The sequence below is a fragment of the Thermobia domestica genome, chromosome 11 (assembly GCF_964235325.1).
Source record: "Thermobia domestica chromosome 11, izTheDome1.hap1.1, whole genome shotgun sequence".
NCBI lineage: Eukaryota > Metazoa > Arthropoda > Insecta > Zygentoma > Lepismatidae > Thermobia > Thermobia domestica.
In genome coordinates, this window is record NC_137464.1 from 162,039,886 (window position 1) to 162,059,855 (window position 19,970).

The 19,970-nt window shown below is 33.2% G+C and overlaps 1 protein-coding gene across 2 annotated transcripts in view; it reads right to left on the reverse strand.

Moving 5' to 3' along the window:
- Positions 1-1,657: 1,657 nt before the first annotated feature.
- LOC145663688 (carboxypeptidase B-like) overlaps positions 1,658-19,970 on the reverse strand; it is a 102,408-nt gene continuing 84,095 nt past the window's right edge. Inside the window, exons 5-9 of one of the 2 annotated variants that reach the window (XM_081729784.1) lie at positions 16,970-17,060; positions 13,550-13,695; positions 9,338-9,394; positions 7,543-7,627; positions 1,658-1,979 (exon numbers count right to left, since the gene is read on the reverse strand). In XM_081729784.1, the coding sequence (XP_081585910.1) occupies positions 1,774-1,979; positions 7,543-7,627; positions 9,338-9,394; positions 13,550-13,695; positions 16,970-17,060 (585 nt within the window). In that variant the 3' untranslated portion in view covers positions 1,658-1,773. The remainder of the gene's footprint in view (positions 1,980-7,542; positions 7,628-9,337; positions 9,395-13,549; positions 13,696-16,969; positions 17,061-19,970) is intronic. The other variant, XM_081729785.1, reaches the window with a different exon arrangement.

The window sequence follows — 19,970 nt, forward strand, 5'->3', positions numbered from 1 at the left end:
TTACTATGTTTGATTTTCACTAAAATGTTAAAATCTAGCATTATAATAATTTAGTATTCATTCTTACCTTGATTTCTTCTAATGTTTGGACAACCGTGTGGAAAAGTCGTGGCTGGCCGTTTTCGATATAAATTATCGATAACATTAGCCAATTTGTTTCTAAATACGGAAGTTAGTCAAACTCTTAGTACGACGGTAATCACACGTTAAAATGCCTCTGAATGTCAATGAAAGAGTGTCAAGCAAAGAGGTTCAGTTATTTATTTATTTTATCTATTTAAATAATGAATCTTCCCTTAAAGTCCTTTGGTTTTAGTTCTCTCTCTCTCTCTCTCTCTCTCTCTCTCTCTCTTTCTCTCTCTCTCTCTAGTTTCTCATAATTATCTCTGTTTGTGAATTTGATAAATATATATTCCTTTAGAAAATAATATTTCGTGAGTTACATCCAAGAAAGTAATGCAACACAGAATATCTTTATTTCAAGATTAGACGGGAAAAATCGAACAAGTTGAAAAATTAATATTTAGAAATTTCAGCATCTTTTCCTAATACTTAAGGTACAGTAGAGCGTCGATTATCCGAAGTAATTGGGGGACATGGGCGTTCGGAAAACTGGTTTGTTCGGATAATCGAACTGTACATGTTTATTTGCCAAAAAGAAGTACTGTACAGTAAATTTATTCATAAAAACAGGCATCTCTTTAAGTATTACAAAGTAACGTACAAAGGCAACTTTAGTAGGAATATATAGTATGTGGTACAGTTTATTAAACAAAAATATGTACATATTACATACGCATTTTGCATGAACAATACACACAGTACACAAAGTGTGCTGATTGTTGAAACACAGCGACTGGCGGCTTGGCCGATCAGCAGCGCCTTATGAAGGCCCCATTAGAAGCAATGTTCCGCCAGCGGTGGCTCAGTGCGGCGACTACTGTGGGAAACTTGGTTTGGGAGTGAGGGGGATGATGACGGTAGGGTGGGAGAGTAACAGGTGCGAGCGAGTACACAGTTCGGTTAAGCGGTCGTTCGGTTGACCGACGTTCGGATAATCGACGCTCTACTGTATATCTATTGACATAACAAGTTCCTACGAAAATTGATTATATTACATTGAAATTAGCTAATGAATTGCTTTTGTTTCAGTAAGGATAGACGCTACGTGTAGTTTTTCAGCTTTCTGAATCATTTGATATTAGATTTATCTGTTTTTCCAAAATTATTATTTAATTGTTAAATTTATCTCTTGAATCTTTGAAAAAAGCGATGTAAATTAATTTAAACCTGTGAGACCAAGATCTTATAAAACAAAATAAAAAACAGTTACTTCATATGTCGTTAAGAACCAGTAAGAAAAAAATAATGAAAATTCTTTAGATTAAGTTTTTAATATTGTTATAAATCTTCTACTTCTTGTTTCGCTGGTAAATATGATAATTCAAGTTCTCAAAAAAGAAAGAAAAAACTGTTAAGTTTCATATACAAAGATGGAATTATAGATTTAATTACTCAATACTACAAAATAGTTTTCAATTTGTGAGAACTAAAATGTAGTTCACAATGTCATATGTTTGAGTTTAAGACTTCAGTTTCAGTATCTATTCACGAAACGTATTTTAGTTTAACGTTAAAATTAAAGAACGCTTTATGGACAGTGAAGATTTCCTCTTTTCTCATGTACAAATAATATTCTCAATATATACCAAATTATGTTTTTATTACAAACTATTAACTAGTAATTTACATCGAAACTCTTATCTACTAATTTTATGCAAAAATATCATTGTTGTCGTTTGCATTCTCTGATGCAATTATCTGTGCAAAAGCCTTAACAGCTTCGAACCCTTCTTTGGACAGAGGTAGAATTTCTGATCGCGGAGGATGGAAACTATCTCCACCCAATTCCAGAGTGTATGAGTACTCTATTCCAGCGGCTCCTTTTGCCCAATCATCACTTCCACCTGGTGCAATGCCTTTGAATAAGAAATGAAAACACTCCTTAAAGTTATGTTACAATTTAACTGTCTCTATTAACTAAAGGTTCAATGTTAAAGGCCACACGAAAGCATATAATCGGCTAGTGTATCATTCATCTTGTGTAAACTTATTAGTCGTTTAGAAACAGAAACATCATATGTCTGAAACTTTGAAGTTTTGCCTTTAACTGTTGGCTATATTGAGCTATTCTGAACTCAAATCAGTTTTACATTTTCTTAACACGTAAGAAGTTTTATAAACTCTGTAAATGAAATATGTAACAATTTATTGACTATTAATTTCCATATTAACACATTATGTTACGTGAAATAAGAAGAAACATGAAAAAGATACTCTTAATATAGATGCAATACTTTAAAATATATCATGCACATGGAAATACTATACCTTACCAAGAATAGAATATCAATGATTTTGTCTCGAAGAATTAATATAAACTCATTTATCGAACTTTTCTTAAAAGATAAACAAACCGTACTTAATATCATATTTCAACCAACATTCTGATTGAACTATTTCATGAACATATATATTAATGAAAGGAGGAAACATACACACCATATCGTCTGCAGGTGTGAATTCAATAACTTACAAAGAGTGAAAGAAATGAATGACTGGACCATTGTAGTGGTTAACGGAGCGGCATGGTATACCGAAGATCCCGGGTTCAAGTCTTGGTCCAGCCATTCACTTTTTCACTCTTTGTAAGGATTTAGGATTTAGATTTCTGGACTTTGGGTATCTTTGGCCATTTAGCCCGTCAGTATGAGGGATGACGTCCCTCGGTGAGCACACTACCTGGAGAAAGGGAAGAAAGAAAGGATTGGGGAAGAAAGGAAGTGACCTGGGGCCTATAAGTTAGGTACCACCCCGGCATTTGCTTAATATGAATGAAAAAATAAACAGGAAAACCTCATTTAGGACGGCTGGCCTGAAAAGGCTTTTTACACTTTTTCGAAGGAGTGCCCCCAGGACGGGAATCGAACCCGGGACCACACTCTTTGTAGGTTATTCCATGAACTATATTTATACTCTCGTGCATAACTTTCTTGTATACGGACCTACGTACTTTGCCTCTGTTTCCTTAAATACGAATGATAAACAACTTGTATATGCGGTTCCTGACAAATTATGCTGTCTTTTCAAGTATTAACCATTATCAGTCAACATAAGAAAATTTTCATCGAGTTTGATCAAGACTACCATTTTTCCTTTTGTTAAACAGGCCTTTCGTGTTTATAGCATCATATTTGTGTACTGCTGCGTTTTGATTTGTATGCTAATATGTTAAAGTTTACATTTCGTATTTACTTGTTTTTTCTTTTCCATCTAGCCAGAATAAATGTCTTTGTTTCTAATAATATACTTCTAATTGTTTGTACGTTAGGCGTCAATGTCGGTGTAAAGGAAGTCAAACGTACACCACCCTAAAATACATATTCCAGCAATGTACAATGGATGTGCAAAAGAATACCCACTGGCTATAATTCCCGAAAGTGCAACCAACAGAATTTATAGATATGCTCTGAATTAAAAGTGGGTTTAAAGCAGTTAAAACATAAGCTTTGACAGCAGTGGTCTCTAAATGCGTCGGCGGAAAGTTGGAAATGTTAGGGACCAATGGCTTCACGGTTCCTCATGTTCGTAATGACGGGTGCTGCGGTGTAATTTTTTTTCACACTTAAACATGATAAAATATGATTTACAAAGTGAAAAATACATCGAAGCACAAGTTATTCCGAAAGAGAGGAACCGTGGAGCTGACAGTCCCTAACAGTTCCGATTTCCCCCCGATGCATTCCGTTCGTCTGCTGCACTGCTGTTAAGGCTTTTTTTTTTTTTTTTTTTTTTTTTGAACTACCACATCTGGAAATTTTGTTGGGAGCACGTCTAGGAGTTGTGTCCAATATGGAATCCCTTGCGCACTCATTGCACATTGTTGAAATATATGTTTTGACATGGCGTATGAGTCACTTCCTTTACGCCGATATGAAGTTCCATACCACATTTCTAGTGTTCGAAATAAGCGTGTTACAATTTATATTTTCTATTTTTTGGCGTCCCTAGCTCTGAAACTAATTATGTACTTTTCCCTAAGATCCATATGAACTTTTTTATGTAAGGTATCAACTCTTACAATTTTTGGTAGAGTTTTTTAACACCCTGTACTTGTGGTTTCAAACGATGTGCTATATGTCATTCATTTATAGTTTCTCCTTGACGAACGCCTGGGAAGATATAATTGTAATTTCATTTCTTGGTCCTCAACATCCTTCAGAGAAAGGTATATAAAATATGCGATGGGAGAAATTACTATAAAAGCGAACCGATGAAACTCCTTAACTAGAACATCAATGATTTTGTCTCGCTTTAGCAGACTTAATAGTTCCTGCATTTTGTTACAAACTATTTTGCAGTAAGACAGAAAGATGATACAAATTCTGAACTGCATTGTTTGGTTTGTGTATCCCATCGGTTTTTAATTTTTAGTACACAGGAATTCTACCATAGCTCTTAATTTCATTGAATCACTTGTTGAATTCCAGATACAATTTTCTTCTCATTTCACTAGCGTTTGTTTTTAGTTATCAACTAATAAAGCATACAGGTATTTATAACGCTGCCTGAGGTTCTCGAGCTTCTCTCACTGATGTTTTCTTTTAATTACAGCGCTCACAACTAGCAACTCTAAGATGAAGTATTCATTAACACGGTACCTTATGGGGTGTAGATAACATATGCAATGTTATGAGAAAATCCAAGAAAATTTTCTTCGGTTTATAATGCCATGTTCATATACTTATGTATCGAGAACATTAAAGTAGCCTACTCATGTATCTTATACATATATTGTTTTATTTTAATAAGTAACTCTACTTCATTCGTTTGTGTTGTAACTTAATTGAAATTGAAACACTGGCCTCAGCCGTTAGTTTCGTGTACAAACTATCTCCTACATGCGGACTATCGCCTACCATAGGGTCAATCACTCGACTATTTTCAGTGTTTATACAATATGAAAATAAAAAGATGCTTCGGAAACAGATAATTCGCAGGGAACCACAGGATGCTTTCTGTTTTTACCAAGAACACAAAAAGTTTAAGAAGGTAGGCATTTCCGTAAGATCATGTCGGGACGTCACTTCACGTTTTGTAACAAGTTTTTCCTGCCAAATACAAGCCAAAGCAATTGACTATTAAGTCAAAGACGTTCTAACATTACCGTGTTCAATCACTACAGCCAGTCACTTTTGTGGTCAGAAAAGCCATGTACAAATTCAGTAAATGAATAGAAAGACAATGTCCAATTTTGAATTTAAGAGGCCTAATCACGGCGAAATTAAAATACCGCTAATATTACAGTAATTATGTGATATCTTCAAATAGATAAAAGATAATCAAAATGTGGAGCAAGAACGTACTAGACAATATTATTTTGTATGAGGTACAGTTATCACGAGTCATCTAGTAGCTTTCCGTTTGCAGCCATTTAGAAACGCGAAAATAAATGCCGATTTTCTAAATGACTGGAAATCGAAAGCAGATAAGTGAGTCGTGATAACGGTACCTCATGTAAAATAATACTGTCTAGGGAGCTCTTGTTCCATTTTTCGATTATCTTTTATCTATTTGAAGATATCACATAATTACTGTAAAATTAGCGGTATTTTAATTTCGCCGTGATGGGGCCAAGACTAAAAAGGGGTAGGAAGATAGAAGACATGCCTTACGATTGGTAGATGGACTGAATGCACTCAAATCATACCTAATTAATTATATTGTGCGTTGAATAGTCAATTTGTACATTAACTAAGAGCTGAAGATTTAAGTTAAATATCAAGATCCTAACCCTCTTTGTTTTATTTCTTAGAGTTCGACTTCCGACGAGAAACATTACGAAAACATGTTAAAGACAGTTTTAGAAATCGTATCCCTTTAGAAAAGAGTTCGGTTCTCCAAACAGCTGAATATGTATCCCCTGCAAAAGTGATAAAATGTAGTGAAAGTGTTAAATGCGCGAACATTTGAGGTTATTTTATAGATGGAACATTTCTTCAAGACTTCTATATTTTTCATCAGTATTTGGAAGTTGAAACCATATTTTCCATAAATCTAGCAAAATTGTGTAGGTGTCATCTCGCTCTATTAGATGTTAATGATTTTTGGATTAACACTATACCCACATTTAACAGCCATACACTCTCTCACTCTTCGGTGTTCGGTTTTCTTCGAAAGTGTATGGCTGTTCTGGGAGCGTACTGGGTAGCGTAGTATTTAACGCATCGGCATGATACACCGAAGATCTCGGGTTCGAGTTCGTGTCCAGTCTTTCACTCATTGTGTATTATTGAATTCGGACCTACCATCTAGCGTGTAAAAATAAGTTTAAATCGGTTGTTTCCACCTTTCAGTAATATAATGATAATACAACCATTAGCGATGTTCTGAACATGGAAACTGGATTGTCCAAACACAGTAGCTAAGTTGTGGTATAAGCCACGTGGCCTGCGTGAAAGAATACCAAAGAGTGAGAGAATGTATGGTTATTCTGGGAGTAGTCGCACCGCACAGGATTTGATGTATAAAAATAAGTTTAAATAGGTTGTTTCTGCCTTTCATTAATATAATGTATTCTCTTATTTTTATTCAAGAGTTTACACACCGAATTTTAGATCTCCAACTTAAGTTAATCCTTACACTCGGGACTTTGTGAATTAGTAAAGGGAAATTTCAATAAAATTGAAACTATCCTCTTCTTTCCCTTTGTGGAATATTCAGAAACGCTCAAATACATGTTTCCTTATTTTAAATTAAAACTCTAAATATCGAATTTCAGATTTTCAACTTAAGTGAGCTCTCACAATCGGCACTTTCTGATTATACAAAGGAAAATTTTAATATTTTATAAATATCTTTCTCTCTCTCTCCTTAGAAGCGATATTTTTGAAAACGCTGAAACACTTTTTGTGTGTATATTTTTTTTTTTTTTTTTTAAATTTAAAAGTTTGTATCTTGAAATACATCTTCACCTTAAGTGACTCCTCACACTCAGCACTTTGAGAATAAATAAAAATCTATATGCCGAATTTCAGATCTCCAAATTAAGCGAATCTTCACATATGGCACTTTCTAATTAAATAAGAGGAAATTTGAGTATTTCGTAAATTTCCCCCTTTTCCTCTTCAAAGTGAAATTTTTGATAACGTCGAAACACGTATTTTCTTGTTTTAATGAAGAGTTCATATGCAGAGTCTTATCTCTTTTACACCAGGGATTCGTGAGATACGCTATTTTTAAGGGAAATTTTCAACCCTCTTTCATCCCTCTTAGAATATGTATTTCCAAAACTCCTTTCTTAACCCTTACTTTCGTGACACTCTCTCCGATTTTCACGTTAATTTCTATAGTATCATGGCCTAGCCAATGATGAGTTGCCTCCTTCTTCTTTATATATATATATATATATATATATATATATAATATAGATTAATTTTACTTGTCGATGATATTACAATATTGTAAATTAAAATATCTTACCAAATTCAACTGAAGATTGTCGTACGTGATAAACGCTCCCGCGTACGGATTTTATGGCTTCAGCAGCACGTTCACCAGCCTTTTGCTAAAAGAAAATATAAAAAATATAATCCATAATTCAATATATTTATGAAATTATATAAGATTTAAATTAATGATGTAGGCCCTATTTAAAATTGTCTGCCTTATTCACGCTTATTAGATTTTTATGTTAGTATATTAAAGACTGTGTTGTAGGTGTTAGAATTCCATATAAGAGCTCCATTTTCTCCCAGGATGTGTTGGAAATAAGTTAATGTTTCAATAGAAATTGTTTTAATGATTTCTTTAATATCTTTCTTAGTTTATATTGATTCCACTGACTTTTCGGAAAGAAACAACTTTTCAAATACAAGCGTTAATTGTATAAAAATGTAAATGAAACACCAACGAAATACATAAAACTCTTTGTTTCACGTGTACTACCGTTAAACCTTTACAGAGTGTATGAATGTGATTTCTCGCTGAGTAACATTTCATCCTGTTTGATCTTAATAATAAATTTTCCAGTGAAACACTTGCATTTTCTATTATTTTTGTACTGGAGATAGGGCCTTTTGCACATGGATGTCCACAGCGAGGAGGAAGGAAGGTTAGTCGTCACAAAAGGTACATCACTGAAATTCTTGTGAGGGGTGGGGAGCGAAACATGATCCATTCAAACTGATATTATTTTTCAGTTTTAATAGAAATAAAACTGACATTGTAACCAGGAATTTCATCTTACAAGTATACTATTTTCGATTGACAATTGTGTGTTTGGTCAGTTTCAACAATTTCCTTGCATACGATTCCGATATAACTTAATGAAAGTTCAGTGTTAAGCAAAGCTTCTTTAAAAGCACACCTTTCGGTCATCCCACTCAGTCAGAAGTTGAAGGACCGAAAATTGTGTTTAGACAGAGAATATCTCGTAGCAAAGCGGGATCGGGAAAGGAACGTCAATAGCTAAGAAGACGTAATCCTAAAAATATTTTAGATAGAAATATTTCAAGCGCACATCTCACATTAAATTGTAGAATATTAATAGCAAAAAGTGTTGAGTAATAGCGAGTAGTATGTGAGATAATGTATGCAATGTATGGACTTCGGTATGCAATATGCCAAATGTTGATGGTATAACACATAATATCTCTCCAATACTTAGAGAGAAAATCGTGTTGATTAGTGGTAGCAAGTGTATCTAAGACCTCCAAAGTGTTAGTTGTATCATAGGCAATAGTCTTCAAGGATCATTAGGAAAAAGAATATGGAACTGAAACCAAGACTGGGCGACAGGAATCATCGAATATTAAAGAGGATTTTCAGAAGAAAAGGAAAAAACAAAAAAAGAAAAAACTTAGTAGCACAACTGACTACAGACTGCAATGAGCATTTCGAACAATTTGTTTCTACAACCACAATTCGACGAGAGATGTACATCCTAAACATTCGTTGTTTGTTTCGAATAGCCTTCTACAATATTTCTGTAATTATTGTTAATAAGCAGTTGATAATAACTAAACTCGGTCACTTGCTGTTCGTTTACTGCACTAAAGTAATCAAAATTATATATATACACACAGATAGATAGATAGATTAATTGCATAGAGGATAGTACTAAACATTACAACTTGACAACTTACGACGTACTCATTTCTTATTTTTTTGAATTGCTAATTTTCTTTAGCCTTGTAAGGAAGTTTTTTTTTTTTTTTTTTTTTTTTTTTTAAATAAATCATGTAGTAACTTTAGATCAGAGCTCTCCCTTACTTACTAGTTTCTGCCAGTCTGGTGGTGGTTCAAATGTGTATCCCCACGGATATAGTAAACTCTGCAACAATAAAAGTTAAACTTTGAACAGTCATGAGACACTAAAAGGAGAAGAAGCAAACCAATCTTGGTTCTTAACATAAAATAACTGAAGAAAATGCACATATTATTACTTGAAAAGTTTTAGTGTTTTCCAGAATAATCTGAATTAAGAAGGAAACTATATACCTTATTTACCCGAAAGATCCAATTATTTTGTGTGCCTCTGCTCATTGTGGCCGTAATATCAGCCATTTTTCACTGACAAATAATATACAGAGGAAGAAGAATCGTAACAAGAGAATAAATTTTTATCTTGGGTAATGAGAAAATGTGATATCTTCTTCAATCATCGAAAATTTGCCACTTTGATACAGGATTTGTCTCAGGAAGACCAATATTTTATGTACAATATATAACTCATATTTGAGAATAAAAATACTGAGAAATTTGTGAAAATTGTCTTTCCTTTAACTTAAATGTATAGGAAGAGACGTTAACGAAAAAGAAATAGTCATAATTAATGAGCTTGTGAAAGATGATACTGAAGTCATTTAAAAATAATACTACCCTACTTCACAAGGAAATTTTGAATTGATGTATTTTGTGTACCATTATTCTCTTTTTAGTGAATAGTGAATAAGTAGAATTACTAAACAAGGACACAGAAAATCTTCATTTTGTAGGGAAAAAAGTCAATTCATCCGGACCAAATTACTATTTACTATGCAATGTCGTCCTTGGGATAACCTGCCTCAGGTTTTCAAAAAGGAATGGTGTTGAATGAACTATGAACTTTAAGTTGCACCCATTATCATAGACCTAGTGAAATAGAATACTTTACTGGAGTCTCTAGATATTAAAATTATTACCTCTATTTATTATTATTTGTATTTATTTTCTCTAGATATTTATTATTATTTGAGCAGTTCTAGGGACATACCATCCTCTCTAGGTAATGAGGTGATAACTATACTTATTATACTGGCAGCGATGGTTTTGAGGATAAAACATTGAAAAATGTGTAAATAGTGAATACAAATATATTTGATATTGAGGAAATTTAAACTGAAAAGTAAAACTTGTAAACAAATTAAAGAAAATTGGCAGTAAAATATTTTGTATTTGTGTGATAAAAATAGAAAGAATTGAAAGATTGCTACAAAAACAGAACATGTGCACTCATAGATTTATTGAATATTTTATTTTTATTTTATTTTATTTTATTTTATGCATCAAAGTATAATTTTGCTGAAAAAACTGATTATTCCTATCTCTTGAAAGACTTTGAATTTTTATCCATATATAGAATTAAATGACATGCGAATCTTCGTCATTCGATAGAAATTTTCTTGAAACCAAAACATTGTAAATTTGAACTTAAAGATAAGAAAATATGACCTTTAAAAGAGAGATGGATGGCCAGTTGTTTTTGAGCAAGCCTGTACACTTACTGATACATACAGATTTTATAACCATTTTCTCTTCTGTTGAAGTTACAGGCTAAAACAATATACTCTAGGGTTAGCTTTTCAGTTTCGTGAAAAGTGGGGTCTCGACTTTGGTGTATACATATATATTGAACGTACACATACACAATATATATATATATATATATATTGTGTGTGTGTGTGTACGTTCAATTGCACCTTGCATTAAACTTCATTATTATCGTTTCTTTATAACCAAGAAAGTAATCTACTGATCTGTTTGACAATAGATGCCAATTTTATATATCAAATTATGGAATAGCCTACCTCGAAAGCAGGTATTTACTAGTATTTTGTTTAAGTATGTTCACCTTACTTGCAGGATACTTCATACGAAACGAGGATTTACGGGATACAGAAATCGGAGTGTTTATTAGTGGAGTGTAACCAATTCTTGATATGTCAAGACGTTGACCGAGTGTTTCATTTGCTAACGGCATAATTGCCATCAAGAACATTTACTTGAATCCTGTATTTTATTAGTTATTTGTTTGTTTAATGAAGCCTAGCATTTCTTTTCAGACTGAGGCTATATAGGACGTGGACCTACAGTTTAGGGTGAAATCCAAATTACAGTAACGTGTTCAAATTTCAATTCTCTTCTACCAGGAATCGAACCAAAGCCCATATGTACCAAAGGTGCGCGTACTAACCATGACCAGCGATGAGAATTGTATGGTATTAGTGTGATATGAGACACTGAGAAGAAAATTACAATTGCATACATTTGTTCAGTATCTGACATAAAAATCATGTATTTGTAACTATTTACTAAATTTAATAAAAAAAGCTATTAAATAAGATAGGGGCTCATCATATTTTTGCTGTAACAAAAGACAGTTTACTTGTGTTGACTATTCAAAAAGTGTTGAATAGTCGATATATTATACTCATAGAAAAGTAGATTGTTTATTTAGTAAAACATTTAAGAATAAGATCTGTTCATTTTTCGATAAAAATAAATATCCTAACTGGATTATAAAGGCTCTTATCTAGACATTGAGGATCATAGAAAGGTAATGAACTTTTCACAATAAAGTCAAACTATATATAAATATCTTCTTAATAATGAAAACTTCTTTATAATTAATTTAAAATAACAGGAGAAAATCAGAAGCAATATCCTAAATTTTGGAGCTTCGTTTTGGAGCGAAATAGCAATTTCAGTAATCAAGTAATGCCATTTAATGATAAGGTATTCAAGTATTGTTTTTGCAGAATAATATGCCAGCTTCTTTCAGTCAATGTACGCCAAATTCCCAGGTATTACAGTCATTTCATATTGATTGTATTACATGTGGAAATGTGAAACACAATCTGTGTCTACAGTCTGAATGTGACTTGAATTTAGGAATACCTCAAGGACCAAATAGCAAAGAGATATTTTCAATCTACTTTCTTTCTTTAAGAAAAAGTGATTTTAAAAAAAATCAAATGCCATATTCTCACAGCCCTACATAGAAGAACTTGGTGTTTGGTTTGAAATGCTGAAAAGTCTTAAATAGAAAAAGAAGATTCACATTTTTTTGATCTACATACTTTTGTTTATCCTATTGTATTTATTTTCATCGTTTATCTTATACATCATTTACAAAGTGAATGTATGAATTGGATACGTTAGAAAACATTGTATGTATGCAGGATTATACATTTAAATCTTACGCATACAATATTTGACATTTAGCTTAAGGTTGACTCTCAGGATAGACTTCTAGGACTATAAATCTAGCTATGCAAAATATTAAAAACAATAGATTCCGCAGAGGGTAGATATTTACCTAGGTATGTATCAACATCGGGAAAAGTTTACGGGGTCTCTTATCATGTAATGTACAGAATATGGAAAATTATAAATAATTCTCTTAATTTCTATGTGCCACAAATATATAATATTAAAGAAATCTCACATGAAGTGTTGTGGTGGCTCAGTGATAAAGAACTCCCCTCTTGTGCATGGAGTCCCTGGTTCAATCCAAGCTCGTGTCAAATGGGCTTTTTAGTGGTCAAATATTGTGTAAGTGGGTTTTCTCGTGATTCTTCCGGTTCTTCCCACTTTTTTATTCCATCATTTCACTGAATATCATCACCTTCTCCCTTAGTTTCGGAAGACAATTGTGGGACGTTAAACTAAAAAGTATTAAAGTAAAGAAATCCCATGATTTGCCACGAATATTCACTTTTTTTTTAATTTGGAATCAATATTAGACAATGAACTTGGAGATACTTCATACCTGCATTGTAGATATTCTTAGAAATATTTTTGTATTGAGAAGCAATTCTGAATATATGTGATTATTTAGGAAAGCTTATATACAGGTATTTGTAATAGTTTATAATGTAATACATTATAAATGTGTAGGTTTATAAGATATATGCAAATGCGTATGAATATGTTCTTCTTTATTAATATTTATAAAGTCTCTTGTCTACTCAAAATTCAAAATAAATAAATCATTATTTTATTATATCATTATATAATTAATATTTTCCATTTTGTGTTGAGTTTGTATATATAAATAACCTTTACTTTTTAATTACAATAATCTATATTTGAGATGTTGAGAGGAGATTGTGTACATTATTATTATAACCGGAAATTCTATTAAAATGAATATACTGATCAGTATATTTTGATTTCTTCTAAAGTTCACAATCATATTGCTTACATGTGTCTTAAGCGATCTTACCTGGCCATACGTGTGTATACTTATATAGGCTTTAATTCTATCCTTATGGGCATTAATGAAGTCCCGTAATGCTTGACTTTCTGGTTCTGAGAAAGGTTTTTCCCCAGCATACAAATCATAACAAGGATTCATGCTTCTTCCTGGTGCTGTAAGAATGTAGTAACAAATTTTATTACCATCACTACTATAGAATATTGTATGTATTCTTTTTCAAACAAAACTTTAAATTTAACTTCATTACCTGTTCTCACTAATTTCCAATGTTTCATAAAATACAATGTACACTCAAGGTCAAAAATTTGGAAACAAAATGAAAAGTACTGAAAAAATAACACATTGGCTTAATACTAAGAATTGTATTTTATCAGTAGAATATGAACATTGAACATGTATGTACAGAATGGAACCAAAAAATCACAGTTTTGATAACAAATCTTAGCATTATGAAAGAATACCCCTACAAACTAAACTGATTTTTCGTCAATATAACCGCCCTTAGCCTTTATGACGGCTTTGCATATTCGTGGTATCTTAGCTACCATTTTCTGTATTATGTTAAGCTGAATGGATTCCCAGACAGTCAATAATTGCCTCCACAGTTCTTACTTCGAAGCGGAACACGTTTTCTCACTTCTCTGTCCAATTCATCCCACAAAAGTTCGATGAATCCCAAACCAAGCGACTGTGGAGGCCAAACCATTATTGACAGGACACCTTCGTGTTGTTTTTGCTTCAGGTCAACCTTATAAAGCTGAGAACTATGTTTCGGATCATTGTCTTGTGGAACACGAAGGGAGCGTCATTCAGTCTAATACCAGATGGTATAGCATGCTCTAATATTAATTGTAATCTTCTATTTTGAAAATACCCTCTACCTGGAACAAATCCCCAACTCCAGACTCATTCAATTGTCCATATTTGAGCTAAGCCTTACGAGTAAAGTATGAAAGCTTCTACCTAGGTAGGTTACAATTAGAATGGCAACAAGTAATAACTCAAATAAATGTAAATTCGACTACTTAATGTAATACTGCATTGTTTTTCAGTATTTCCATTACAAGTAGTGTGTTCGTAATTGTTATGAGTATTTACGTAACTATTAGAAGTTTGTTTGTCGCCATTAGGAGAATATATAAATACAATCCGCTTCAGCAGAATAAAAACTGTCAATTATCATTACCATGATACACATTTTAGAACCATAAAAGTTACTTTTTTGCTTTTTTTTAAAAAAAAAGTTAGTAGAACAATTTATCCTCAAGCATATCATTTCTTTCTGCTCAATACGATCTATTGATTGATATATGTTTTCTTCGGTCAATATTGTAACATCCCTCATGGTTTCATTTACAACCAATCAACATGTGATTATATTAATAAGCATCAATCATGTGCGTCTTACTACGGATTGCTATAGCTGTAGACAACAAGCACACCAGCGCTACTGCCTCACCTGTAGCACCTATATAACCGAGATAATTTCAGTGACAAGTATCAGTCTCTGGCTGGTCAAATCCCCCTCCTCAGCTTGTCATGGACCTTTGGGAGAACCTTACCCAACCCTAGCCTTTAGCTTGCATTGGAGCTCCAGACCTCCTTACCCTCCTGGCTTGCAGTGGAGCCATATTGAGACCTTTACCTCTCTCTCTCCGCTTGCAGTAGAGCATTGAGTGTTCTATCCCTCGTCATGTAGCTTGCTTCGTGAGGAATCCTTCCCAAGAATGTCAGACCGAAGGGGACACCTATTTTTACACAAACATTTAAAGAATTTGTGCTTATTTTTATTATAGTGGAATTATGTAATAAAATTTCGTAGTGGGGGGAAAACGATTCTGGACTGTAATTTGCTCTAGCTGTGATCTACCTACACCCGCATAAGCATAACTTTAGAATATTACGGTTAAACTGAAATTAAAATTTTATAGTTAGTCCTAATTATGGGTTCTACCTCATTGCATATCTCTGTGTACTACAATTTGCTACTGTCATATTGTATATCTTGATAGTAGTCTTTTTCATATCAGTTTCAGCGTAATATGTGGCTTGGTTGACGCACATTATATTTTGGGTTTACAAAATTTCGTTTCTCTCGATTTTCTGAAAAACTACGCATGAGATTTTTATGTTCTTCTATACAACTTTGTTTAACTCAATGACATCTATCCATTGGAATCACCTCATCTTTGAACATTTTCTCCTTAATTTCTAAAGATTGTAGAATTATTATAGAATAATTAATTAATAACATTAAATTCTTCATATTGCCTTCATAGTCATATTGGCAACTTTACGGTAGAGAGTACAAACTGTAGTGTGATATATGGAAACAAACTCAATAGATGAGTGTAAAGAAATTACCTACGACTTTACAGAAGAAGCGAATAAAATGTAAGAAATACTAAGGAATGACTTGAGCAGTTTCAGACAACTTAAAGTGTTGTACAGCAATCAGGTACAGCAACAATCAGCTTGTCATTTCGCTTTGCAGGGAGGCAATTTAAAATTCGAGATCAACATTGCATTGAGTGTTTCATAATCTTCATTTATACCCGAAAAGTGCAAAATACTCAGATGGGGCCAAATTTGATATGGGTAATGACAACAATTTACGGATTTGAGACTCTAATGAAGGACAGAAAAGTTTTCTTGTTGAGGCTACAGTATCTGGTCCTCTATATCTTGGTATGTCGTGTCACTTCTGTATCCTTAGGTAGTTGATTTACAACCCAATGTAATCTATCAACATGATGGTATATCTTCACTTAACGGATCTGATTGTTCAGAATTTCTTCAGCATATCAAGTTCCCAAACTGCTGGATTGTACGTACGAAATCTATGAGGCTTGTTAAAAAATATTGAGATTGGCAACACCATGCTCATCATTTGCTAACATGGCATTTTAATTAGGGTAAATCTACAATAATCTAGATGATTTGTGCTTGATATTATCGAGGGTCTTCAGTATGGCAAATGTGGTAATAAATTGTCAAATACCAATAATAATATATGACATTTGGCAACTACCAGTACCAAACTAAGTAATTAATTAAGCGTTTCAAGTCTGTAGAAACGCGTTCAAAAATTACATTTTATCAACATAGGGGAGAATAGGTTATAATTGCCAATAAGTCCATGTTCGTATTCACCAAATTTATTAAACATAATGTATAGCATCTCTACGCATGGAAACACACAATCAATTACTTTATGTTTCGTAAGTGTAGTTGTAGTTCATATTCATAAATAAATTGATAGAATTTCTGAATATTAAAAGAAGAGAAAAATTAAATATTCGTTCTATTTATTTGGAGAGGAAAGCTGAATTCGTTAGGCCGAAGTGCACTACACAAGAAACTTTTCACATAAGTTATATTAACTTTGAATATGCTAAAAATGCCAAGCAAAATAGAACAATTTACCATCCCAATGGAAACCAAAATTCCTATTCAGATCTGTGCCTTTGCATATACTATTTTCGTTTATGTTTCTGTTCTTCCTCCAGAACTGCATCTAAAAGTAAGAGAAAATAAATTCAATTCGTATTTAGTTGAAACTTATGTTTTAAAAATATGTCAATACAAACATCTAGTACTTTTATGCAGCAAATTGATTTATTAATGACAAATATGATTTGTTGTAGAATACATTATTACTGTATTAGTTCTATTAATCTGTAGGTACATAAATTACTGTAAAATATATGTGTAAGTTTTTATTAATTCTGGAAATAAAAATGCATCTTCTTTAATTTTAAATTTAATTATATTTTCAATATTCTCAAATCAATTTTGATAATCATATCGAAATGGTCCAAGAAGTTTTTTTGCTTGATGCATCGCTAAGAGGCCCCGTAAGCTTGCAGTAGGATAGATGTCGGCTCTGAGCACATTATTTCAAATTTCTCATCCAGTATGAGTCAGCGATTCGGCTGGAAACGTCTTTTAAGTTAAATAAAACTGTCGTTTTTTCATAAATTTGTGCTTGTACAGTTGAATTCAATCAAAAAGATATATTGGAATGTAGTAAGTGTTAGAAGGGTAAAGCGTAATTTAAAGTACATCCGGCACAATATCTGTAAAAAGGTGAAAAGTGTGTTTACCAGTTCTATGCTTGAAAGTGTTGTTTTCTGTATAATTTCAAGAGCTGTGCGTTGGAAGTGTTGTTTTCTATACAATCTCGAGAGCTCTTCCCCAGCCCACATAGGAAAACAGAAGTTGGTGTAGATTAATTCCCCTTACTAATGACATAGTAACTTTCACTGTAATGTAATGTGTTGTGTCGAACTACTATCGCTATATCTGCATTATATTGTGTAATGTTTTGGCTGAATGTTCTACATTGTTGGATAGTTCCTGCTTTCCTAGTAAATTTTATTACATATACACACTTTTTAGGAGTTCTTGCACGTAGTCCTACGTGTGAAGTGCTCATATTACAGCATATCCAACTGTTTTCAACACAACACTTTGCAGTGTAAGTCATTATCAGTTGTAACGATTCTGTTTTTTTACAATGATTTTTTAAGTATATTTTTAATATTTGATTATTCTTTTTATGATTTACCATAAATGGTTATAGTAGAAAGGGGGCACCCGGTAGCTGAAAAATCGCCTTTTTTTCCAGGGTCTCCTGAGATCAAGGACTCAATTTTCCACTGTCTCACGATACGCTATGACCCACGCATCGTGCACCGTCCATGGTCTTTTACGACCTCCATTTTAGGGGTGTATTCATTCCCTTTTATGAGCACTTTTTAGGGGTGTACTCGTTCTCTTTTATGGCCACTTTTTCCACCCCTATTCGAACATAGTAGATAACACAGAAGATTACAAACACATAGCAGAGCAGAGAATACATAGCAGAGACTACGTAACATAGCAAGGGTGAACTCGTTCCCTTCTATGAGCATATTTTCCAACCCCTATTTTAACATAGCAGAAATGACACAAGACTACGAACACATAGAAGAGCAGATAACACATAGCAGAGACTACGTAACATAGCAAGGGTGTATTCGTTCCCTTTTATGAGCACATTTTCCAACCCCTATTTTAACATAGCAGAAATGACATAAGACTACGAACACATAGAAGACCAGATAACACATGGAGACTACGAACACATAGCAGAGCGGATCACCCATATTTGAACATATGGGGGGTGTACTCATTCCCTTTTATGAACACTTTTTCAACCCCTATTTTAACATAGCAGATAACACATAAGACTATGTAACATAGCAGGGGTGTACTTGTTCTTTTTTATGAGCATATGTTTCAACCCCTATTATAACATAACAGAAATGACATAAGAATACGTAACATAGCAGAGCTAATAAAAGACTATGGCTTATTTTTCAACCCTTATAAGACTATGTAACATAGCAGGGGTGTACTCATTCCAACCCTTATTTTAACATAACATAAATAGCAGACAATGAGCAAAGATTACAATCGAACACCCACGGTCTACAGATAGTCATTTTTAGAGGGTGTATTCATTCATTCTCTTTGATGGTCATTTTTTCCACCCCTAATTGAAATTACATAGCAGAGCAGATAATACATAAGATTCGCTTCCTTTTATAAACACTTTTAGGGGTGTATTCGTTCTCTTTTATGATTACTTTTTTCACCCCTATTTGAACATTTTAACATAGCAGAAATTTATGAACACATTCTCCACCCCTATTTTAACGTAGCACTGATTTCGTTCTCAACCCCTAATTTAACATACCAGAAATGACACAAGCATGTCCCCAAACTACTGACCATCGTGAACAAAGGCCAAACTCAAAAACGAAACAACATATCGAGGTGCTGTTTCCACATTTAGTAATTGGTCATCAACTAGTACATGTTATAAAAGTACTGACCATCGAGGTCAAAGGTCAAAATACTTAAAACCTAATAACTCAAAAACGGAGCCACATATTGAGGTGGTGTTTCCACATTTAGTAATTGGTCATCAACTACTACAAGTTTAAAGAAGTACTGACCATCGAGGTCAAAGGTCAAAATACTTAAAACCCAATAACTCGAAAACGGAGCTAAATATTGAAGTGGTGTTTCACAATCTAGTAATTGGTCATCAAGTACTACAAGTTCCAAAAATAATGACCATCAAGGTCAAAGGTCAAAATACTTAAAACCTAATAACTCGAAAACGGAGCCAAAATTTGAGGTGCTGTTGCCACATTTAGTAATTGGTCATCAACTACTGCAAGTTTCAAAAATGACCACCAAGGTCAAAGGTCAAAATACTTAAAACCTAATAACTCGAAAACGGAGCAAAAATTTGGGTGATGTTTTCACATTTAGTAATTGGTCATCAACTAGTAAATGTTAAAAAAGTACTGACCATCGAGGTCAAAGGTCAAAATACTTAAAACCTAATAACTCGAAAACGGATCGACATATT